We start from the raw sequence: 25,075 nt of genomic DNA, 5'->3' as shown, positions 1-25,075 counted from the left end.
CACCTGTTGTATTCGGTGCATGTAACAAATATTAATTTGATGTACATATTTGTCCTTGTGTAGTAGGTTATTGTCTTGTTGAAAGGTGAACTTGTCTTCCAGTGGCTGTTGGAAAGCACACCAAACCAGGTTTTTCTCAAAGATTTTGCTTGTGCTTATCTCTATTCTGTTTATTTTTGTCCTAAAAAAAAAACTCACTAGCAGTTGCCGATGACAAGCAAACCCATAACATTGTAAATATGAAGAGAGTTACTCAGTGATGTGGTGTGTTAGATTTACCCCAAACATAACACTTACTTCCTAGGTATCATGAGAAGGATTGCAACGGGTCGGAAACTTTCAGGGAATTTTCCATGGGAAGATAAGCCTGGGACTTTTGCTTAAATTCATCAAAAAAGTTAACTTATAACAGTGAACCTTTTATGTGGGCTACACGAGGCAATTCTAGGTCTTGTGGCATATTTTGGTTAAACTATCCCCAATTCAATGGAATTGCAACCCACGGCATCTTCCATCACATGTACAGCAGATTCTCAAGATCTTGCACACTAATGTTGAGCCCACACTACTACACTGTCTGAGCCAAGGACTACATGCTTTCTGGTAGGTTTTGATAACAATACTGGGTGAGGGGATATATTTTATATGACATACATACATTTGTTAACTAGTAAATAGTTGCCTACAGCAAAGTGTGTTTAAATCATTTCTAACTGGTTAACAAATTCTGCTAGTTAGTGTTTGCTACCGTGTGTGTTTTAGCTTGCATGAGCCTGCTAACTGAGGAGTGTTAATTCATCCGTTTCCATACGTTTCATTTTAAAACATTTATCTTACAAAGGAGTTGTTTAATCTGACTGCTTAACTATTTATCTGTACATGGAATTGTATTTTGGTTTTTCTTACATTTTTTTCTAATCTTTACAGGAAAATGCCACAGGCACTATCTGATGTTTGGAGATATTTCACTGCAGTCAATGTAGAAGGAAAAGCTGTGCCCAATTGCAAATACTGTGCCAAATCATGTGAAGAATGCAACAAAGATGCAGAATCATCTGGCCAAGTGCATAAAGTTCCCTCAGCGCTCACAACAAGCAACCTCTGACAAAAGTCCCTCTACTTCTATTCGAGGTGAAAATGATGAGACACCTTATCGATAGCAACAGCTCATGGTCCTCCTGGAATCAGAAGTTTATTTGACTCAATGGAGGAACGAAGTCAGAGAAATGCTGATGAATGTCTTGCTTGAGCTGTGCATGCAACTGGTTCACCACGGATGCCCACAGGCAATGTGTATTGGAAGAGATTTCTGAATGTTCTTCGCCTAGCATTCACCCCTCCAACCTGACATGCTTTATCTACTAATTTGCTTGATGCATAGCTCAGAGTTCAAGTGAAAGTCAAGCAAATCATAGAGAATGCAGATTGTATTGCAATCATCTCTGATGGGTGGTTGAATGTTCGTGGGTAAGGAAAAATTAACTACATCATCTCTTACCCCTCAACCGGTATTCTACAAGAGCACAGACACAAGGAACAACAGACACACCGGTCTCCACATTGCAGATGAGCTGAAGGCAGTCAATGAACGTGGACCACAGAAGGTATTTGCACTCGTGACAGACAATTCTGCGAACAGGAAGGCTGCTTGGTCCAAAGTCAAAGAGTTCTACCCTCACATCCATTGGCTGTGCTGCTCATGCATTGAATCTGCCCCTCAAGGACATCATGGCACTGAAAACAATGGATACACTCTACAAGAGAGCCAAATAAATGGTTAGGTATGTGAAGGGTCATCAAGTTATAGCAGCAATCTACGTCACCAAGAAAAGTTAGAAGAATAAGAGCCCCACATTGAAGCTGCCCAGCAGCACCCGTTGGAGTGGTGTTGTCATCATGTTTGACAATCTCCTGGAGGGGAAGAGGTCTCTCCTAGAAATGACCATATCTGCCAATATGGACAGCCCCATCAAGAGGATCCTCCTGGATGATGTATTTTGGAAGAGAGTGGTAAACAGCCTGAAACCTCTAGCAGTAGCCATTACACGGATTGAGGGAGACAATGCCATCTTGTCTGATGTTCAGACTCTGCTTGCAGATGTAAGATAAGAAATCCGTACAGCCCTGCCCACTTCACTGTTGCTCAAAGCAGAGGAAACTGCAGTTCTGAAATGCATCAAAAAGCGCAAAGACTTCTGCCTGAAGCCCATACACACCGCAGTGTACATGTTGGACCCCAAGTATGCTGGCAAGAGCATCCTGTCTGGTGCAGAAATCAAGAAGGCCTATGGTGTAATCACTACCGTGTCTCGCCACCTCGGCCTGGATGAGGGCAAGGATCTTGGCAGTCTGGCGAAGTACACTTCCAAGCAAAGGCTTTGGGATGGAGATGCAATATGGCAGTCGTGCCAACATATCTAATCAGCCACCTGGTGGAAGGGGCATTGTGGATCTGAGGCTCTTTCCCCTGTTGCCTCCCATCATCCTCCAAAACCACCAACATCAGCCAAGTCAGAGTGCAACTGGTACCTTGTTTGGGAACACACACACCAAAGCAGGCAACAGGCTGACCAATACAAGGGTTGATAAATTGGTGGCCATCCGGGCAAATTTTAGGCTTTTTTTAGACTGACAACGAGACATCCTCAACAAGGTTGGAAAGTGATAGTGAAGATGAGGCCTCAGAATCTGATGTTCAAGAGGTGGACATTGAGGAGGTCCAGGGAGAAGACATTGAAGACAGAGGAAGATGACCAAAGCTTTAGTTTCTAGACTATCATTTTACAGATGTACAGTAGGGAGAACAAGGATTTGATACGCTGCCGATTTTGCAGGTTTTCCTACTTACAAAGCATGTAGAGGTCTGTAATTCTGATCATAGGTACACTTCAACTGTGATTGACGGAATCTAAAACAAAGAATCCAGAAAATCACATTGTATGATTTTTAAGTAATTAATTTGCATTTTATTGCATGACATAAGTATTTGATACACCAGAAAAGCAGAACTTAATATTTGGTACAGAAACCTTTGTTTGCAATTACAGAGATCATACGTTTCCTGTAGTTCTTGACCAGGTTTGCACACACTGCAGCAGGGATTTTGGCCCACTCCTCCATACAGACCTTCTCCAGATCCTTCAGGTTTTGGGGCTGTTGCTGGGCAATACAGACTTTTAGCTCCCTCCAAATATTTTCTATTGGGCTCCAGGACCTTGAGATGCTTCTTACGGAGCCACTCCTTAGTTGCCCTGGCTGTGTGTTTCGGATCATTGTAATGCTGGAAGACCCAGCCACGACCCATCTTCAATGCTCTTACTGAGGGAATGAGGTTGTTGGCCAAGATCTCACGATACATGGCCCCATCCATCCTCCCCTCAATACGGTGCAGTCGTCCTGTCCCCTTTGCAGAAAAGCGTCCCCAAAGTATGATGTTTCCACCTCCATGCTTCACAGTTACGATGGTGTTCTTGGGGTTGTACTCATCCTTCTTCCTCCAAACACGGCTAGTGGCGTTTAGACCAAAAAGCTCTATTTTTGTCTCATCAGACCACGTGGCCTTCTCCCATTCCTCCTCTGGATCATCCAGATGGTCATTGGCAAACTTCAGATGGGCCTGGACATGTGCTGGCTTCAGCAGGGGGACCTTGCGTGCACTGCAGGATTTTAATCCATGACGGCGTAGTGTGTTACTAATGGTTTTCTTTGAGACTGTGGGCCCAGCTCTCTTCAGGTCATTGACCAGGTCCTGCCGTGTAGTTCTGGGCTGATCCCTCACCTTCCTCATGATCATTGATGCACCACAAAGTGAAATCTTGCATGGAGCCCCAGACCGAGGGTGATTGACCGTCATCTTGAACTTCTTTCATTTTCTAATAATTGCGCCAACAGTTGTTGCCTTCTCACCAAGCTGCTTGCCTATTGTCCTGTAGCCCCTCCCAGCCTTGTGCAAGTCTACAATGTTATCCCTGATGTCCTTACACAGCTCTCTGTTCTTGGCTATTGTTGAGAGGTTGGAGTCTGTTTGATTGAGAGTGCGAACAAGTGTCTTTTATACAGGTAACGAGTTCAAACAGGTGCAGTTAATACAAGTAATGAGTGGAAAACAGGCGGGCTTCTTAAAGAAAAATGAACAGGTCTGTGAGAGCCGGAATTCTTACTGGTTGGTGGTGATCAAATACTTATGTCATGCAGTAAAATGCTAATTAATTACTTAAAAATCATACAATGTGATTTTCTGGATTTTTGTTTTAGATTCCGTCTCTCACAGTTGAAGTGTACCTATGTTAAAAAATTACAGACCTCTACATGCTTTGTAAGTAGGAAAACCTGCAAAATCGGCAGTGTATCAAATACTTGTTCTCCCCACTGTATGTTGAAAACATTTTTGGGAGAAGCGATGGATCATATATTCCCTTTTGTTGTTCAGTGAAATAATCCCATGTGAAGAGTCAACTCATTTAATTAAAGTTCAATTAGTAACTACATTTTTTTAATTATTTTTTCCATTGGAAGGATTTAATAATTTGCAATTATGTCTACTTATGATAAGGTAAAAGGTTTATGTTTGTCTCCATATGATATGGTAAATATATCCAATGCAAAAAACATCTACATTTAAATGGTATTAATATTAATTTCCATATATTCCCACAGAAAGTTTCCACCTCTGAATATTCCCCAAAATGTGCAACCCTATTTCCCCAGTCACATTTCTATTTATGAAGCATACCATAGTTTCCCAGAAGAGCAGCCAGTCGTGTTCGGGAGAAAGCGGTAGCTGGTTGAGTCCATTGTGTTCAATATCTATTGGTGAGTCTCTGTGTGGCGCACATGATGTGATAAAGTTACACTTGTATGCAATTCACTACTAAGTGTTAGCCATCAGATATCTTAAAACTGTCTAAGATGTGCTATACTCTCCAGCTGTGTATTTGGTTACTTGTTAGTTATCTAAGTAAGTGGCTGAATTAATAAGGAGATGGGCGGTTAGCTTTCTGCCGTGTTCAAAGATGAATTATCTGTACAGTTGCCATTTTTTCTCTGTGCTTCCAACTATTGTTTTTTTCACTCTTTCAAAAATGTGTTTATTTGCACAATTTCTCTCGTTTACTTTAGCTTGTAAATGTCTACACCAGAAATTACTACTAGCTATACTTGTATAACATTATTAGCTGGATTTGCCAGTCTTTGCAATTGATTTGTTTGTTTGTGCCCGTAGGCATTCATGAGAATTTGCCATTAATTGTGCTAATTTAGTTGTAATTCTGGTAATTCTGCCAATGGGCCTTTTTTGCGTTTTGAGCCTCTTGTGTGCTATACCAGTAATACCGTAAATCCCGGTATGGCAGAATAACAGTATGAAAATCTCGATTCCGCCCAAGAATAATAGATAGGTGGCAAGGGATGGGAATAGGTGTAGAATAGGCTAATACTTACTTTTGGAGGGATTATGTCTGGACCGTATGGGGCCTTTATATCCTTTACGATCAGATTCAAATCCTGTGAAATCATCTCCCTGAAAGGCAAGGTCAGATTATTAACTTTGGACACTCAACATTCTTTTTCCGACTGTTTCACAATTTTCCATAACCTCACAACAGTTTGATACCGAATATGCATTTGAAATTGATGAATAGTAGTTGCATGCAACAATTAGGTCTAAAAGCTTTGACAACAGTGACAATAACCTAACACACACACACACCTGAACACAACGAGGCCTATGCAATTGAATGCTAGTACTAATACTGTTGACTACAGGATCTTTTTTTATATCCCAATCTTGAGGGAGAACAGAGGCAGGGCAATCAAAAATTATATTGTGTCATGTCATATAGTGAGTAGGTTATTCCATGATAACAGAATTACACGGAGACTCCTATTTTTTACATTAAAATGTATGCGAAATAAAAAAACATTGATTTCAAAGTTGAACAAACCGAACAAACTATGCACAAGGACTACTTTGAACAATTTACACAGAACATTTCACAAAAATACATTTACTGGAAGAACTGTGCAGATGCTAAATTTGGTAACAGTAAAATCTCCCTCTGTTTATGCAACCACATTTTCCAAAAAACGTCAGATTCAAAGATGTTAGCAGAAAGAATGGAGTGTCAGCTATGACATGACACCTTGACTTTGAAAATCGATTTTGGTTATTGAATACACTATGTGAAGTGAATTTACAACCGGTAACAGAACAATGATTGCGGAATTACCTAATCGGTCTCTGATCTGTACAACACAGAAATGCATAATTATGGATATGATTTTCACTCTTCATGGTGATGTATCCTGAATTAGGTACACAAAAGGTAAAAAATATGCAATATCTTACTTTGCATATATGGGTATTATTCTACACACTGGCCATTATTCTCATGATCTCTGTCACCAATTAAGACCAAATTTGGTTGGTCCAGAACAAATCTGAACCAATCATAGACTTCTATGTAGTGTACAGTACAGCACAGTTCAGTACTAGGATTGCAAATGTTGGTAAATTTTGCTGCCGACTAGCCGACCATCATTAACCGGTCAATAAAACAGCTACATTTTTACAAACAGTAAAATGGCATGACCAACTGAAAATACCATGCATTAAAAAGGAGAGGCCATTTTTCATTAAGAGCTTAAATGCAAACATGCAACTCTACCACACCTATTGTCTTAAAGTCAAAATGTTATAGCCTATTATGGAACATGCAACTCTTGTAATGAAGCAGCTAATAAAATGTCATTTTCAAATACTTGCCAAAATGCATTATGCGGGAAAAAGCAGTTCTAAAACTGTGCACCTAAAGCGAGCCGATTCATGTGTGACAGGGATTCAAATCTGTCACACAAAAAGACGGGGAATCTAAAAGCAACAACTAGGGTGGGTTGTTAATATGACTAGGATTGTGCCTTTTGCTTCTAGCCAACAAAAGAAAGTTGATATGAAAATCAATAGAACAGTAGAGAAATTAAAGTTAATGGCATGAGGAAGTCTATATAAAATAATTGCCTGTTTTTATGGTTGGATTTTCTCCGGGCAACCTTGAAGCCAGGTAAGAAATGGCTCATTATTTGAAGTAAAGTAAAAACTTTCAGGTTTCAAACAATTATACTGCCTAAAGCTCATGTTGCAAAGTGGTGGGTGATAGCCTGACTATCGTTGACTATAGCATATGCACTCGAATGGGAAAAGGGAGGCGAGCTTAAATTACGAGTTGAGATGGAAAAATAAAAAGTAATATATAAAAGCACGTTTCACTCCAGTACCATCTTTTGAGGAGCTGCTCTCTGACAGGTGATAGGCTATTCTCTGTATGCTGTGCACGTGCGATAATTAAGAAACAGGAGAACAAATGAAGATACACAAGGACAATTTAATTCCCCTAAATTATGCCAATTAACCTATAGACTGATAAGCATGAGCGGTCAACTGTATTTTCGGCGGTTAACCAATTAACTGTTAAGATCCCTATTCAGTACAGTAGACTCCATTGTACCAAACTTTACTGTACAAGGGATCACGTTAGAGTTCAGAAATCTGCACTTTCTTCAAAATCTGCATTTTAAACCATTTCCCACGTGTTTTATGTTGAAAGAGTGCCTTTTTGTTTCAATAGGGTGATCAGTGGAGTGCAACTATAGTTGTTCTTCACAGAAAATACATTAGTGCAACACATTCGTCAGAAAATAGCTTCATTTTCATCAGATGACAACAGAAGTGCAACATTATCTGGCTTACAGCCACACAAGTAAATTAGCTTACAATGAAAAAATCAAGTTATTTTTTTGCAAAAACGATGTATGACCATCATATTTGAATTGTTTATTATCATAGAAAGAGATTAGCTAGTTAAATTTCCCAATGTGTCTCTTGAAGTTAATCTTGCATTTAACCTGAGAAAAGTACCTACATATCAGTCAGAGCACAATGCCTGTTCGTGAATTCTCATTCGAGTGAAGTGCAACTGAAACACAAAATTAGTCTGATGCCGAGCAGAAATTACAATAAGCATTTTAGATCTGTGCTTATAAAACGCAGCAAGATACAGCATCTTAGGCGTTCTCTTTTTCTGAGGGAAAAATGCAGAATTCTGCATTAACGCGTAATGATCTATACTCTTTACTGTACCCAGTTGTGCTTCACTGTACTGTGCAAACTTGTGAAACAGACGTCTATGATCGGTGATAAGACCAAATCTGAACCAATCATGGATGTCTATGTTTGGGCTAAATCGAGGCCGGTCTAAACCGACCCAAAAAAACTGTCTGTGGACGTTGAAATCAAGACCATGGCGGACTGACCAAATGTCAACGTCCATGGACGTACGGTGTCAGTCGGTTCAGATGCCAGTTCCAGTAAATGGAAAGCAAGTGGTCTCGTGGGTAGTTGTCAGTAAGAGCTGGGAGGGGTAACAAAAAAATACATTACAACCTTATTCCAAAACGTATTACATTCTCTCCCCCCCCACACACACACACACACACACACACACACACATTTACATAAGTATTCAGACCCTTTACTCAATACTTTGTTGAAGCATATTTCAGGTCTCTCCAGAGATGTTCAAATCGGGTTCAAGTCCAGGATCTGGCTGGGCCACTCAAGGACATTTAGAGACTTGAAATGTGTCATTCTGCCTCTGAGCAAGGCAGCTAACACACTGTTCCTGGGCACCAAAGATGTGGATGTTGATGAAGGCTGCCTCCCGCACAGCTCTGATTCAAAAGGAGTTGGGTTAAATGTGGAATGCATTTAGTTAGTACTACTGACTGGGTATCCCCCTTTCCCTTTCTTGGCTCTTTGCTTAGTGTCGTTGTCCTGTTGAAGATTCAACCCAGTCTGAGGTCCTGAGCAGGTTTTCATCAAGGATCTCTCTGTACTTTGCTCCGTTCATCTTTCCCTCGATCCTGACTCCCAGTCCCTTCTATTGAAAAACATGCCCATAGCATGCTGCTGCCACCAACTTGCTTCACTGTAGGGATGGTGCCAGGTTTCCTCCAGACGTGACACTTGGCATTCAGAGTAGAGGTCAACTGATTAATCGGAATGGCCGAATAATTAGGGCCGATTTCAAGTTTTCATAACAATCGGAAATCGGTATTTTTGGGTACCGACTTTTTAAATTTGTTTTTATTTATATTTACACCTTTATTTAACTAGGCAAGTCAGTTAAGAACACATTCTTATTTTCAATTCTTGTTTTCCTACATTGCATATAATCTGACTGAGCATACAAGCATCTAAGTATCTGACTGAGCGGTGGTAGGCTGAAGCAGGTGTGTAAACATTCATTCAAAAAGCACTTTTGTGCGTTTTGCCAGCAGCTCTTCGTTGTGCGTCAAGCATTGCGCTGTTTATGACTTCAAGCATATCAACTCCCAAGATGAGGCTGGTATAACCGAAGTGAAATAGCTAGCTCGTTAGTGCGCGCTAATAGCGTTTCAAACATCACTCGCTCTGAGCCTTCTAGTAGTTGTTCCCCTTGCTCTGCATGGGTAACGCTGCTTCGATGGTGGCTGTTGTCGTTGTGTTGCTGGTTTGAGCCCAGGGAGGAGTGAGGAGAGGGACGGAAGCTATACTGTTACACTGGTAATACTAAAGTGCCTATAAGAACATCCAATAGTCAAAGGTTAATGAAATACAAATGGTATAGAGGGAAATATTCCTATAATAACTACAACCTAAAACGTCTTACCTGGGAATATTGAAGACATGTTAAAAGGAACCACCAGCTTTCATAGGTTCTCATGTTCTGAGCAAGGAACTGAAACGTTAGCTTTCTTACATAGCACATATTGCACTTTTACTTTCTTCTTCAACACTTTGTTTTTACATTATTTAAACAAAATTGAATGTTTCATTATTTACTTGAGCCTACATTGATTTTATCGTTGTATTATATTAAGTTAAAATAAGTGTTCATTCAGTATTGTTGTAATTGTCATTATTTTGATCATCCAATAATTGGTATCGGCGTTGAAAAATCATAAATCGGTCGACCTCTAGTCTTTACTTCAACATTGTGTTTTGATTTATTTCTAATACCTTTTATGACTTTCTGGTAGATATTTTTAAAGAACCGTTTCCATCTTTTTTGTGTGTGCCAGAAATCAATTCCTAATTTGCAAAAAAATTGTATTTTCTTTAATGCATCTGTACCTTTATTTTCCAAAAATATACTCTTCGCTTTCATTTGACACCCAATTTGATATGCTTCTACGAACTTCACGTTGGTGCTCATGGGTTCTTTTACATGGAAATGACCATGTATAGTGCTATTGGTTACTGCCTACTTGGAATAGGTCTCCCATGTCAAATGTTTACCATCACTGGGATGACCTGTAGATTATTGTGTTAGTCTTGAGCACCAACCTATACCATTACAAACCCAACACAAGTGCACTGGACAAGCCATTACATCAACTAGTTAAGTTAATCATTCAAAAACAGTCCAAGCACATCTTTCAAATGATCTTCTCCTCCAAGTAATGCATATTTGTTCATGGATGGCGAGGCATTACCAAGAAACCAGCAGCAATTTACCCAGTCATGCCTGGGAACTGGGGAGGGGTTGCAGGCCTCTCACTACATCTGCTACATGCCTGTTAATATGCAAATAAAGTCGATATTGTGGCAGCAGCATTTTGTCAGCTAATGTGGAGCTTGGGTCCAAGCCAGATTATTAACATATGAATACTTGCAGTCATTGGGTAGGCCTAGGTCATGTATATTTCAAATGTAAATATCTAATATGCTTGGTGCTCCTGTCTTGCTTGTAATAAAATAGAAAATGGACTGCAATAGCAGGCCAAGTAACGTTAACATCGCACATCATGACAAATTTACCCACTACCGGGTTTCGTTATCAGTTTCCCTCCAATGACTTCAACAACCTAGTTACATTAATTGACTCAGTGACAGCGACAAAAAAAACTGACCAGGTGACATTCTGCAAGCCTTGTTCTTGAAAGGAACGTGAAATGATCCCCATACACCGTAGTTAGTTAGCTATCATAGAGTAGGTATCTGACGTAGCCCCTCCCCCTCTTGAATCCATAGAAACATTTATGTAGCTACGTTCGTTACTCACTGCAGCAATTACAGGCATAAACTAGCTAAATACTAATTTAAGACAAATACCTGACTAGCTACCGTGGGTGTAAGTTATTCGTGGTAAATATTATGTCTAACTAACCATAGAGCTCCAATGCAGACAAATATTACATTAGCCTTCCCCTTTGTTAGCTAGCGCTATTGACGAACATCTCATGAAGTCGCTACTGCTAACGTTAGCTGGATAGCTAACTAATGTTGACACTTAAAGCAAAGTATTATGAAACGGGGCCAACTCTACATGACACACACACACACACAAAACTACACACCAACACAGGTAACCAAAATGGCATGATAAAAGAAGCAAAAATATACTAACTCCAGCAGCGATTTGGGCTCTCACCTCTTCGCTCCCACTTGAGCTGTACCCAGCCTCCGCTAAGCTCTTGTGGTTCGACTCTATCCCAAGTAAGCGCAAGTGAGACTGGTCCTCGTTTAACGAGAGAACCAGGCTTGTGGGCCTTGGGCCTCCAGCATTAGTCACATCGTCAGCTTCTGCCCCTGATCGGTCGAGTTGCCATCGCTTCTCAGAACGCAAGCGGCTGCGAGACGACCATGGCCGACCAGGGAAGCGACCTCGGGGTGCAGCAGTACCAACTTGGCCTCCTATGGCAGCCGCGGTTGCTGATCCGCATCCCGCTGCCGCCATCATAGCTTCAAAAACAACACCGATAGCAACTTGAGGTGAGACAAGAGGGAAGGCGCGAGAAAGGGAGGGGGGACCCGCAAGGCTGCCGGGAAATGAAGTATGTCCAAGGAAAGCTTCACAGGGTAACTTGCAAATCTTTATTTAAATTATGTTTGAAATTTATAGGGGTGGTGTGTGCAATGCATTATGTAATACAAGTAATAAACCCATTTGATATTAAAAAAAGGACGCATTGCTCGATCATCGTTTCATTACAACCATTACGTTTATTGATAATTAACTACAAGGCCCAGCTTCCCTCCATGCAAAAAAATACACATTTTGTGAATGGCCATCTACCGCTATACCAATATTTTTAGGCTGGTCCCTATTCCTCAGAGCGGCTTGTCCTCGTCTTTTGATATGTTCATACACATTGCACATTATGTGCGCGCTCCTTAGATGAGAGAGAGAGTCTATGCACTTAAATCAAGCTCTAAACATAATTTGAAAAGAAGAATTAAAAATATCCACAAGTCTAGGCCTATATTATTTTGCATTGATAAGATGAGAATTATGGTTGTACATTGTAGTAAATTTCCCTGATGGAAATTATTCACAGAATAAGACAGGCAGGTTAACAGTAATTTTGCAACTGCAAGGCACATATTTTGCATTGCAACTCACATCGTCTGCACTGTCAGCAATCATAGGTGATTTACTACAAGCAAAAGTGAATTACACTGTTGAAATATATTTTTATTTAAATGCTAAAACATACGTTTCTATGTACGCGATCTGAACTACAGTACCCACAACGAACGGGGGGGGGGAAATATGGACGTCACATCCCCCTCTTAAGAAAACTGGAGTAGGAAGCGGAAATGACAAATTTACATTCTCTTTTGTGTGTATGTTTTGAGCTGTTGAACGTGAAGTTGTCAAGCAATTTAGAGGTATTTGACATCTATATAATTAAACATTACAGGTAAAAGCCTCGGAAAAATATTATTAATGATGTATTTTCTGTAATAGAGGACAATTGCTGTTAACATTGTAGCATATATTGTTAGCCATCCAGTACGCATTATTCTCGACTGCTTTTTCTAAACTGATCTACTAGTCTACACATTTCGCCTTAAAATACTTCAGTTCGCAAAATTGGTGTTTAAATATGTTATCGTGTCATCTGGGCAGATAGCCAGGCAAAAGTTCGGTGGAAACACAATACTTGTTCCATTCTTATCGATAGAGGGCACCCTAGTATTTTACAGACGGGCAGTTCCATGAAGCCGAAATGTGCCAGTCTTGATCTTCAAAATACCCTCTCACTTTTATCCTCTTCCATCATACTTCAATGTCTCTTTGAAAAGCTGTCAATACGAAGGGGGAAATAACAGGAAATCAACATGAATCTAGAGCGCCTTCCCAATGAGGAGAAACTCACCCTCTGTAGGAAATACTATTTCGGTAAGTTGGTAAGTCTGAACCACCAAGTGTTGTTTTTCTCTAATTATAAGCCACGTGACCAGGGGATTTCTGTCTCCTGGCATGGTTCAAAGAGAAAAACATTGCATGAGCTCTCCAATGTTAGTGTTTACAACGTGTGTATATATATATAAGTAAAGCAAGAATCATGTAGTAATACTGTAATGACTTTCTATCTCAGGGGGATTTGCATTCCTTCCGTTCCTGTGGCTGGTGAATGTGGTGTGGTTTTTCAAAGAGGCCTTTGTAAAGCCAACATATACTGAACAACTTCAGATCAAAACATGTGAGTGTCAATCATCCAATCAGAGTCAATGTACACAGAGAAAGTGCTGTTAATTAATGTAACTCAAGATTCCTGTACAAATGATTAGTTGTCCATATTTGTTGTGGGAAATCCACATACTGGATAAATAATACATTTGTTACAGGTTGTGTGTCTTATGAGATGTAGGCCTATGATCCATAATGGGATAAGATGATCCAGCTAAAACATAAAGTTGGCTTTGTATTAGTTTAATTAACATTAGTGTAAGTATTAGTGAAAGCATGCAGTTTCTATGCAAACATGACTACAATACATTACATCTCTCTTTCAGATGTAAAGCGTTCAGGGCTGGGGTTCCTACTGTGGGTTGCAGTACTCACCACATGGATAACCATATTCCAACACTTCAGAGCAGAATGGGGTGAGGTGGGCGACTACCTCTCCTTCACCATTCCACTTGGCATTCCCTGAGACAGACAAGGCGGGGAAACAAGAAAGCTTCCTACTGTATAAAACTTTACCATGACAGAATTAATAGGAAAATCTAACATGGGTTGAAATAGTTAAATGTGTAGTTTATCTCAATGGATAATCATGGTAATTTTCTTCTGGGCTTTAATGAGTGGGAAGATGTCCTATGAACACTGCACATTTTCCCCAAATTGTGTGTAGTGTGTTGATGTCTCAACACATTTGAGTAAATTTGGAAGGTTAGACACGCGAATGGTATGTATGACAAAAATAAATAGCAAATTCATTAACTTTCTAAATGAAATGGAAGTGTATGCCTTTTTTATTTGCTGTAATAAGGTTTTGAGTTTGGATGCCAGATTGTGGTCTCGTGTGCATTTCATTAGACATTTGGCTTCTATGGATAAAAGGAATGGTATGAGCATAGCTTTGGATAACAATATCCAATTGGCTTTGTGTTTAATATGTCAGTATTTGTGTAACACTGCTCACAATAACAACATACTTATTCCAGATAATAATATTCATAGTATCCTTTGTACTCTCGGTGTAAACCATTCCAACAGTGATGAGATATTAGCCAGTAAGGTACTTTATGATTGCAGAATTATGATTTTTTTAAGTGCTTAAATGAGGTCCGCTTCTGGCCAATCTCTTAGGCGCCTATTATGAAACTCAATACATCTGTAGCAAATGTTACCCCCCCCCCCCCCCCCTCTTCAGGATCATGGTTGATGCCATTTTTAGGTACTCAGAGTCAGACTCTACTTCTATTACCAACTGACGCCATGGCAGGAAGGACATGTAACCCCACCAGCTCCAGTACTTAACAAGTCCATTGAGTCTGCCAGGGTTGTATAAGTCACACGACTGTCTGCTCTAAATGGGGTCAAGGGGCAGTGGATGTAAACCCAAATCAGATGTGTGTGTGATGGATGGTCATAAGATACCCAATCGATGAGGTGCTAAGACCTGTGACATGCTGGAGGCTTATATGACATTGTTGTGGATATGGTGTCAGTGTAATTGTAGAACATGGTGTTCACCCTGCATGTCATGATGACCTAATTATTATAAGGTCGTTTTAATCACCAGGACAAAGTGGCTCGGGGAGACTGGCCAACATTAATCACATATTTGTTCATCCCTCTCTTTGGGATTATGATCATCTCTGTAGAAATTATAGAATTAATACAAATATTGAATAATTTTTCTTTCGAATAGAAACACTTCCAAATAAGGCCAATGTGATTGAAGATTAGTGTGCTTAACACCTGCTTCACATTGATCAAAAGATCATTACATAAACAATGTAACAGAAAAATCTGAAGTATGTAGACCTATAAAATAAATATGGTAAACATTCCAGTATTTGGTAAAATATTGTTACAGGGTGTGACATTGGCAATGTTTGTGACCTTGTTCAACCTCTGTTTAATAAGTGTAGGTAAAAAGAAATCCTCATGCCCCAGTTGATAACCCGGGATAAACACAGTTTATGCAGTGTAGGCCTAATGGATACCATCATTCCAATTAAGCCTGTCAAAATAAAATTACAATATTTAATCAGTTTTCAACGAATCTGTTGTAGCAATTATTGAGCAGTCCAGTCAGTTATGCAGTCTATCCCTATAAGGAAGCGTCTGAACTGTTGCCTGGCAGAACACTGTATTGAGATTACCGCTTTTGGCAGTGTTGAATGTCAATTGCCAAATCACCAAAAGGGGCTCCCAACAGGTGTCAAGGAAAACGACCATGTAAACTTAATTAAAAAGGTGCACTATCATACGTACACTATATGATTATAATGGAGAATATGGTAACAGTTCTTCATATTTAGGTTGATATGATAGGGAGGAGTGTTCCTTAAGGCAGGTCCCCACGTTATCGAAGCATTTGACCACAACTAAAACAAAATCATAATTCCCAGGGGGTCTGGTGGTGAATCCAAAGCTAGCAGGGTGCCCCACAGCGAAGTTCCCGCCTCATTATGTAACTCCTGCTATCATAAATACAGACCTTAACTGGCACTTCCACAGTTTGTCAGGGAAAAGGGACGAGTCAGATACACGGACGCAGCAATCCATCCTATTGGCAGTCAGAACATAATAGGACTTGCAGGCATCTCATAACGGTAAGTGCTAACGACTCTACGTCTCAAACGGGATTTTACACGGTGACCCTTCCCAGCAACAATTTGAAAGGTCTTTGAGGTTCAAGCGTAATCGGTATTATTTACAATATTCCAGATTTGACAAGGACTATAAAAACCATCGCTGTAGTCTTTACGAATCAATCACTTTTTGAACCTCAGCAGTGAAGAAACGGGTATATTATAGTTGAATTATTTCTTGCTTCATTCTAACAACTTCTATTAGGCTAATAGTTTCTCGAATAGTCCAATAAATGTAGGTCTATCATTTTTCCCATGTGCGATTTCTTCCTGTGGCCTAGAATATTCGTAACATCCCCGGCCCATACTGGTGTGAAAGGCTGTAGTAATCACTGCATATTTTTATTTTTTTTTTTTACCTCAGACGCGAAATGGACTTCGATCTGCCACCCACTTTTCCAGCCAGCGGTATCGCATGGGAGAGGGTCCTGCCGCCTCTTCTTCCCGGGCTGAACGGGACATTCGGGCTGTACTCATTCACGCCGTCGGAGCTGCTCACCCCAGTGACGGAGCAAACTGGCTCTGCACAGGTAGGTTTATTCCCGTTACACTGCACGCATGCAGTGTTCTAATTTCTCACTGATCAAACCATTTATGGATTCATTTTTCATGACTTTGTTCTGTATCAATAAGGTAGCCTTGATTAATGCATTTTATGTTTTACTTTCTATATTCTGACACTTTAATGAATGCCCATTTACTGCAGGTGCTCTTGCCTTATCATTTGAATATAATTACATAAAAGTAGATTAAACCAGCAGTAATAGAGTCAATTTGAGTAGTAATATTGGTATCTTCCCCTGTTGCCAGGTGTGTTGTGACCACAGTCGATTCACAGTTCAGGTTGATGTAAAACACTTCAACCCAGAAGAGCTGATGGTCAAGGTGACAGGAGACTTTGTGGAGGTCCAAGGGAAACACAAAGAGAAAAAAGTAAGCAACTACTGTGTTACATGTATTACGGAAGAGTTGTTCTCTGTTCATAATCACACTGCCATAGTGTGATGACAGACATTGAATATAGCCTGGTTGCTATGCAGTCTGTTTCGGCTTCAGACAACTACTGACCAAACAGACTGGAAACCAGGCCACTTGTTAGCCTGAAAACGAGCATTCCTCACTGACTGTGTTCACTATAACGTGTGTTTGCAGGATGGGTCGGGGCTGGTGACGCGACAGTTTAACCGGCGCTACAGGATTCCAGAGGGAGTGGACTCCATGGCTCTGGAGTCGGCTGTGTCGCCTGAAGGCATCCTCATCATATCGGCCCCTATGCTGCAGGGGGAAAACTCCAGACACCTGTCCCACTCAGAATCATGAGCATACACACCATAAGAACAAACACACAATCCATAGGAACCAGTGTTGGGGGGGGGGTGTCGTAGTAAACTACATGTAGTTCAACTAGTAATTTAACTACATTTTGCAGTAGCTTGGTGGCAGTTCATATCTGGTAGTTTGCTACACAGCAAAAAAAAAAAAAGTAGTTAACTACTGGAACTACACACTACTTCTTTTGCAAATAGAAGACATGAGTGAAGTAGGCAATAATTTCCTTTCTTTTTCAGTATTACCCCTTTCTAATTCTCATTTGAAACAGTTGTTTAATATGCTAAATTACACATTCTGTTAACATCTTACTCCAGAGTGATCTGTTCTTGCAATTTGTAGTCTGACATTTCACATTTAAAATAGTGTATTGCAAAGAAGTTTGCAATTTGTAAAATTAACTTTAGTTGAAGAAAATAAAAAAGTAGTTATGGGTATCTTAACTTCTTCCAGTGTGAAGTAATTGGTAACTTGGTAAACTGTACACACACCAAATAAGGATAAAGCAAAAATACAGGCACATTCTCCTCCAACAGACATATCAAACACTCACCAAGGAGCTGGTGCCTTCCTGTACCAAAACACCCATTAACTAAGCCGTCACAGCATTAAAATTCCCTGCCCTCTCTCTCTGAGGTTTGTACATATTAACAGGACAGATCTCTCATTTAAAATCATCCCTCATCCTAAAGAATCTCATTTAACTCATCAATCTTAATATTTTTATGGAACCATTCATTGTAAATATATAAAACCATTGAAAATGTTGATTTGATTGTGTGGTGTGTCTAATGCCCTCTAAATCATGTGTAAAGGTTTTAACACTCAGATTATCAAGTATGTTCACAAAACCCAACAGTAAGGTTGTTGTATATTTAACTATTCATTGTAAAAATATAATTTGTTAACAAAAATAAATGCACTATATTTCGGTACAAAAATAAAAATGCTGTTGAATTGATTGTTGTTTTTGTTCCATGTGTGTGTTCACCACCAGTGATCACGCTTCCTGGAATTCATCCAACAGTGAGTCCACCTCACTGAAAGAAAAAACATCTATTTTTAGAGCATGTTCCAAGGTTGCTTCAACGCTTTGCATAGCCAAATATATCACTCTAGGATCCATATCTGTGTCTGCAATGAGAAAAGAAAATGTACAATTTTACTCCAAAGACAAAACAATCAGCATAACATCATGATTTAACAATACAGTGCATTCGGAAAGTATTCAGACCCCTTGACTTCTTCCACATTTCGTTATGTTACAGCTTTATTCTAAAATAGATGAAATCGTTTTCTCCCCTCAATCTACATACAATGCCCCATAATGACCAAGCAAAACAGGTTTTTTGATTTATTTTTCAGATGTATTACAAATAAAGAACTGAAATATATTTATGTAGGTATTCAGAATTTTCCAGTTCTCTGCTGCCAATGACTGGAACGAACTACAAAAATCTCTGAAACTGGAAACACTTATCTCCCTCACTAGCTTTAAGCACCAACTGTCAGAGCAGCTCACAGATTACTGCACCTGTACATAGCCCATCTATAATTTAGCCCAAACAACTACCTCTTCCCCTACTGTATTTATTTATTTAGCTCCTTTGCACCCCATTATTTTTATTTCTACTTTGCAGATTCTTCCACTGCAAATCTACCATTCCAGTGTTTTACTTGCTACAGTGCCTTGCGAAAGTATTCGGCCCCCTTGAACTTTTGCAACCTTTTGCCACATTTCAGGCTTCAAACATAAAGATATAAAACTATTTTTTTGTGAAGAATCAACAACAAGTGGGACACAATCATGAAGTGGAACGACATTTATTGGATATTTCAAACTTTAACAAATCAAAAACTGAAAAATTGGGCGTGCAAAATGGTGAAATCCCTGAGCGGTCTCCTTCCTCTCCGGCAACTGAGTTAGCAAGGACACCTGTATCTTTGTAGTGACTGGGTGTATTGATACACCATCCAAAGTGTAACTAGTAACTTCACTATGCTCAAAGGGATACTCAATGTCTGCTTTTTTCTTCCTCTTTGTTTACCCATCTATCAATATGTGCCCTTCTTTGTGAGGCATTGGAAAACCTCCATTGTGGTTGCATCTGTGCTTGAAATTAACTGCTCAACTGAGGGACCTTAAAGATAATTGTATGTGTGGGGTATATAGATGAGGTAGTCATTCAGAAATCATGTTAAACACTATTATTGCACACAGATTGAGACCATGCAACTTATTATGTGACTTGTTCAGCACATTTTTACTCCTGAATTTATTTAGGCTTGCCATAACAAAGGGGTTGAATACTTAATGCAAGACATTTTTCAGCTTTTAATTTGTCACGATTTCTAATAACATAATTCCACATTCGACACTATGGGGTATTGTGTAGGCCAGTGATAAAAAAAAAATCTAATGAATCCATTTTAAATTCAGGCTGTAACACAAAATGTGGAAAAAAGAGAATAGTTTCTGAAGGCACTGTAATTACCCTGAAAATATATTAAGTTCATTATCTTAATGAGTAATGGAAAGGTCACGAAGGATGTACTGTATCTAGGGAACATATACCAGTTCTTTACCCGATTTGCTCCTTCACCCATCCTCTGCTGCCTTAAGACATTCAGTAAGGGGTCGTCTTTAAACTCTTGATCGTCTGAATCTTAAGGGGAAAAAAATACGCAGTTAAAATGTCACTGTGCAGATAACAAAAGTAACTTTAGGAGCAGTTGATTACATGACCGATTATTTTTGTTCTAACTTTAGTTACTTTCCAGCAAAGCTATGCCAGGTGTTCATAATATGTTATATTAGATCACATGTTAATTGTACAAAGGTATAAATAGCCAGAAATGTACACATGAACAAGAGCAAGGTGAAGTAAAAACCAATAACTGTCACTGGTCCACACTGTCAATGTACTCCTGTAACAGAAGACTATGGCATCACTCAATTGTTATGCTGCCCTATATAGTCAGCAAAAGACCCCTTTAGCATTTAGGGCAAAATCCTAACTTATTATTTAGAGTAAGTAATGCATGTATAGAAATGAGATTTTCAGGAAAAAGGTGTTTGGATTCAGTCCCGGTGGAACTTGACTGGAGGCTATATATACACACACTGTATTATACGGCCAGAGTCTATTCCACCTCTGCTACCTAGAGAGTTAAGGTTAGCAGTCCCCACTGCGCCAGACAGTCTCACCTTCAGTCTCCTGCAGCAGCTGAGCTACGACCTCCCGGGGCTGCTGTGCACTGGGAGGCAAGGCGGGGGACTGTGTGGGCGCATATCTGGGAGAGTCAGAGGACACAGCGGTTCTGGGCGGGTCCGGGGAGTCCATGGTCGGTAACATTACCTCTGAAACTACCTGCCAAGGTAAATTAATATGCTTTGCTCATCTAATATATTTATCTAAATTAAACTAACCTGGATAAATTAATAAAGTAAATTCATATTATTGTAACAATGAAAAAATAATGACTGTCTTTCTTCAATGTATTAATGGCATCTAGCATCGGTGATGCTGATGACCCACGGTGTTAACTGACCTGTCCCAGGGTAATGTGTATGGGAGAGGGTGATGGAGCACGATCTCCAGGGCGGCCCTCTCTCACTACCCCTGGCCTGCTTTCCTGTTGCCTCCAGTCTCTGCTTGGCTCCTCTCTCCATGGGGTGACCCTGTCTTTACATCTGGTGCTGTGTTGGCTCACACTCCAATCTGTATAGCTGGGCCTCTCAGCATGGTCGGCAAGGCGAAGAGACAAGGCGGGCAGTGGTGAAGAGGACTCATGTTTACTAGTGGGCTCCTCAGTGGAGGTGTCTGTGGAGCTGAACTGGGCTTTGGGCTGCCTGATGGTCCGGTCGGCCCTAGAGACCTCCTCTTTGGGCTCCTCTGGTGGCTGGGTGGAGGGGAGAGGGGCTGAGCGGTATAAGGAAGGATGTCACGGAGGAGGTGCATGTGGGGACAGACCGGGGTATCCGGCTGCAACTTGGAGACGGTGGGGCTGGAGATGGGGAGGGCAGCTGCAGGGGAGAATGGTCCATGGGGGTCACTGGTCTCCTGGGGGGCTGGGGTGAAGGAGCGGGTAACTATATGTGTGGAATATGCAGGGTGGGGATTCCGCTGTACCTAACGAAGGGAAATAAATGAAATGATCTGTGATTAGCTAAATGCATTGGAAAATACTACCACACAATAGCAGACATTTCAAAGAGACTTCAAAACATATTTCTAATAGCAGGTGTAGAAGACAGGAGGGTAAGTACCTTGTGTACCTGCCAGCTGACAGAGTGATGATGAAGGGTGTGAACCTGATGTGGGTGTGACCACCAACTGGCCTGCTCCATCTTCCTCCTCAGGCGCCACTGAAACAGGATGTCCTCCTCTGGGCATGTGCATGGGTCAGGGGGACCAACCACAGACAGTTTGGGCACGGTTCCAGCATTGAGGTCTGCTGAGCTTAGGTTCCCCACAACTTGAGGAAGCGGTTGCACAAGAAGAGTTATTGCAATATGTGTGAGAATAAAGAAAGTTGCAAAAGGAAACTAAATGGTGACCATGAGAAATTAGGGACGTGGCAAGAGCACAGAATAAGAGTGACTCTGGGAGTTTGAAAAAGCAATATAATGTGGTTGAGACCAGGGAAATTCATGCAAATCAGATGTTTTGAACTTCCCAACCCACATGACTCACCAGTGGTTGAGTTGATAAGACTGGTAAATATAGGCCTTCGGACTGGCTCATCTATGCTCACAGGGGAGGACAAATTGGAGCAGCCCAGGCCCTCAGAACTGATGAGGATAGATCCACTACTGAGTGATCTGAAAACATTTTTAAAAATGTTTTTTAAAGACTAATCCAATTCTCCACATTGCAACTGACTGAATTACATTTAATTGACCCCAACCCTGCTCAGTGTATTCTATTCCTCCCAGCATATCCACCTTCTGTGTAGCAGTCTACTGGCCTTCTCCTGTAGATGCAGTATCTCAGAGTCTCCAAGGTCATCGTGAGAGGAGTCTGACAGGCCCTGCCAGGGCATCAGAAAGAGACGCCAGTGGGTGCATCGGAGGCATCATCTCCTGTCACCATTTCTATCACCAACATTCTAGAACATTCACAATGTTGTGTAACTATGAGCCCTCAGCGGGTTTCGTTTTGAAAACGCTTTATGGATCAGTTCTATAAAAGCTCACGTCAGTTGCATAGAGTTTAGCTCATTCCCTCAGGGATATGCAGCAAGCTGGATATGGAGCGGTGTTTTGACCAGAAGGGGTATCAACAAAGGCATCAAACACAGTTGCATAATCAAAGGGAACAGCTTCTAACTAGTTCATATAAACACTTTGGTTGGGCAGGACATGTCGTCTGGTGTTGGTATGCAAATATTTATGAGGAGAGGCACTCTGCATGGGTAGTCTTTCTTCCAATAGATCTCAGCCATTCTGGCTCTTGCACACTTGACAGCATTACATAAACCTGTCCAATACATCTCAAACACAAACTCTTACCAAAACATAGCATGAACAGAACAATGCTGTTCCGATTAACACCACTAGATGGCTACACTGACCCCACCAATTCAATGAACCTTGTTGTTACAAGTGTACATCACACACCATGGCACTAAGATCAAGGAGTCCCCTGTATGGGGAGAGGGTGGTGCCATGCCAAAACTACCCAACTGGACTGAGGGTGGTGGCTGAGTCTTTTCTAAGGGAAAGGCCTGTGTACATAAAGAAATAGGGAATTAATAAGAAATTGTATTTTACTGTTTATACACACAGCATATTTATTTATATACTGGATTCTTGACATATCTCACTAATATATCTACTGCTGTACATATTAATCCAGTGTATAGATTTCATTTTGATGGTGCTATTTGGGTTGTTAGATGGATGTCCTTACATTCTTGATTTCTTTCCTTTAAAAAAAAAAACGTTTTAATTGTTTGACATTTTACTGCATTGTTAGGAGTTAGTAACATAAGATCTTCGCTGCACCTGCTATAACACCTGCTAAACTGTGTACACGACCAATAAACTTTGATTTGAAATGGAGAGCAGAGCAAGACACTTGGTCAAATGCATCACAATGGTCACTAGATTCATTGTTTTATCGAGCCAGCAAAACTTTTAATGAGTTTCAATGAGATGTAAAGAACAATGAATGATCCAAGTGAAGTACCTATGTCAGTGGTTTGAGTGGGTGTAGAACTGGAGGGTGGAGGGGAGGAGGACAGCCACCAGAAAGGCTGCTGGCCCTCTCCCACCATTGCCGACGTCTGCAGACGTTCCTCTCGACTCTGCGGCCTTCCATGACGAACGCGTTCAATGTTCCTGGAAATAGGAATTATTGTAGTTACTAATGAGACATGTAAAGGGCATAACACCATAAAGCCATACAAAAATCCTATATTCGTCACCTGCAAGCTTATTGTGGATATCATTATACACACTACAATGAAGACATACATGAGGATGCAGAGTCACAAATGCTGTATGACACGTCACAAATAAAACAAATTACCATCATGTAATTCTAGAAATAGTATTAAGCATACTTTGCCAACACTGAATCTTCCTGCTCTCCTCCCCCAGTGGAAACTAGGGACTTTCCCGCTGTTGGGTCCTATGTCAGTGTGTCTGTGTTCGGGGAGGCGGCAGTGTTGGCCGGGGAGAACCCAAGATCAGTGGAGGGCCAGGACTATTAAAGTAGGCTGGGCCTAGTGGCAGGAGGAGAACAGAGTACAAAGTGGTTGGCTGCCCCAAGGAAGCACGGGTCCTCTGGGCTCAGTGAGTGTGTCTGGAGAGGAGGAGGGCTGGACAGCTGGGCAAGACCAACAGTGTTCAGGGTCTAAGACAAACCAGGAAAAAAGTTAGTTTGATCAGGAGACTATACTGACAACACGTGTATTTACTGTATTGGAGTATGTGTATTTGGAAAAGACCCCGACAGCCCCATAGTTCAGTTCTTACGGTTTTCCTCTGTTGCTTTGGAAGCTTCTTGGTGCGTGAGGGGTTGTAAATGTGTTTTTCCCAGAGGTGGGTCTGGCAGAAAGGGATTGTTCCTTGTGAACAGAGCAGCACCACTAGGAGAGCAAGAGAGACAAAAGATAACTATTTTCATTGTGGTAAAAAACACATCGTTCTGGTTTTGAAAACGGTAGTTCTGCATTAATTTTTATTTGTTCCACGTCTCACCTGGATTTCATGTTGATAGTAGCACCGGCACCAACTCACACAATGGGCAGCGAAGTGTTACAGCCCACATGTAGACTACTCTTTGCTATAATCATAGGATGAGACAGTGTTAAAGTGTGTGTCAGGTAAATATCTAGCACACATGCATTTGATTTAACAAGAGAGTGAAAAGAGCTAACTGGCACTGCAAAACGTTTTCCCTGTAACTTGGCTAGCTAACAGCATTGCAGTTTAAAACTAGTTTGTTCATTTAGAAAGGCTAGATCACTGACACCGATAACGTATTAACTTTTTAAAAAGCACGTACTTTCCATGTAAATGTTACTGGAGCATTTCGATTTGATCACTGCCTGGGTTGATTCAATGAAAGAAAAACACTGTGC

At 40.7% G+C, this 25,075-nt stretch overlaps 3 protein-coding genes and 1 pseudogene across 7 annotated transcripts in view; 2 read left to right on the top strand and 2 right to left on the bottom strand.

Annotated features, from left to right (window-relative positions):
• LOC135521995 (histone-lysine N-methyltransferase 2A-like) overlaps positions 1 to 11,816 on the bottom strand; it is a 60,442-nt gene extending 48,626 nt beyond the window's left edge. For 2 of the 3 annotated variants that reach the window (XM_064947854.1, XM_064947856.1), the window contains exons 1-2: positions 11,445 to 11,816; positions 5,440 to 5,518 (exon numbers count right to left, since the gene is read on the bottom strand). In XM_064947854.1, the coding sequence (XP_064803926.1) occupies positions 5,440 to 5,518; positions 11,445 to 11,777 (412 nt within the window). In that variant the 5' untranslated portion in view covers positions 11,778 to 11,816. The remainder of the gene's footprint in view (positions 1 to 5,439; positions 5,519 to 11,444) is intronic. The other variant, XM_064947855.1, reaches the window with a different exon arrangement.
• An 803-nt stretch (positions 11,817 to 12,619) lies between these two features.
• On the top strand, positions 12,620 to 14,284 carry LOC135522014 (gamma-secretase subunit PEN-2-like). Of its 2 annotated transcripts, none has more exons than XM_064947883.1 (4): positions 12,620 to 12,709; positions 13,127 to 13,223; positions 13,423 to 13,527; positions 13,841 to 14,284. In XM_064947883.1, the coding sequence occupies exons 2-4, from the start codon at positions 13,163 to 13,165 to the stop codon at positions 13,978 to 13,980; spliced, it is 306 nt and encodes a 101-aa protein (XP_064803955.1). In that variant the 5' UTR covers positions 12,620 to 12,709; positions 13,127 to 13,162; the 3' UTR covers positions 13,981 to 14,284. The 2 variants fall into 2 exon arrangements, with proteins under 2 accessions (XP_064803955.1, XP_064803956.1); XM_064947884.1 differs by having other exon boundaries at positions 12,640 to 12,741.
• Positions 14,285 to 14,372: 88 nt separating this feature from the next.
• On the top strand, positions 14,373 to 18,443 carry hspb6 (heat shock protein, alpha-crystallin-related, b6). 2 transcript variants are annotated; one of them, XM_064947881.1, is made up of 4 exons: positions 14,373 to 16,114; positions 16,518 to 16,683; positions 16,964 to 17,086; positions 17,306 to 18,443. In XM_064947881.1, exons 2-4 carry the CDS (start codon positions 16,525 to 16,527, stop codon positions 17,471 to 17,473), a joined length of 450 nt encoding a protein of 149 aa, XP_064803953.1. In that variant the 5' UTR covers positions 14,373 to 16,114; positions 16,518 to 16,524; the 3' UTR covers positions 17,474 to 18,443. The 2 variants fall into 2 exon arrangements, with proteins under 2 accessions (XP_064803953.1, XP_064803954.1); XM_064947882.1 differs by lacking the exon at positions 14,373 to 16,114 and adding an exon at positions 16,134 to 16,308.
• Positions 18,444 to 20,064: 1,621 nt separating this feature from the next.
• On the bottom strand, positions 20,065 to 24,703 carry LOC135523026 (proline and serine-rich protein 3-like; annotated as a pseudogene).
• Positions 24,704 to 25,075: the final 372 nt, after the last annotated feature.

Source organism: Oncorhynchus masou, chromosome 30, assembly GCF_036934945.1.
Source record: "Oncorhynchus masou masou isolate Uvic2021 chromosome 30, UVic_Omas_1.1, whole genome shotgun sequence".
NCBI lineage: Eukaryota > Metazoa > Chordata > Actinopteri > Salmoniformes > Salmonidae > Oncorhynchus > Oncorhynchus masou.
This window is presented reverse-complemented; position numbering and strand designations above follow the sequence as displayed.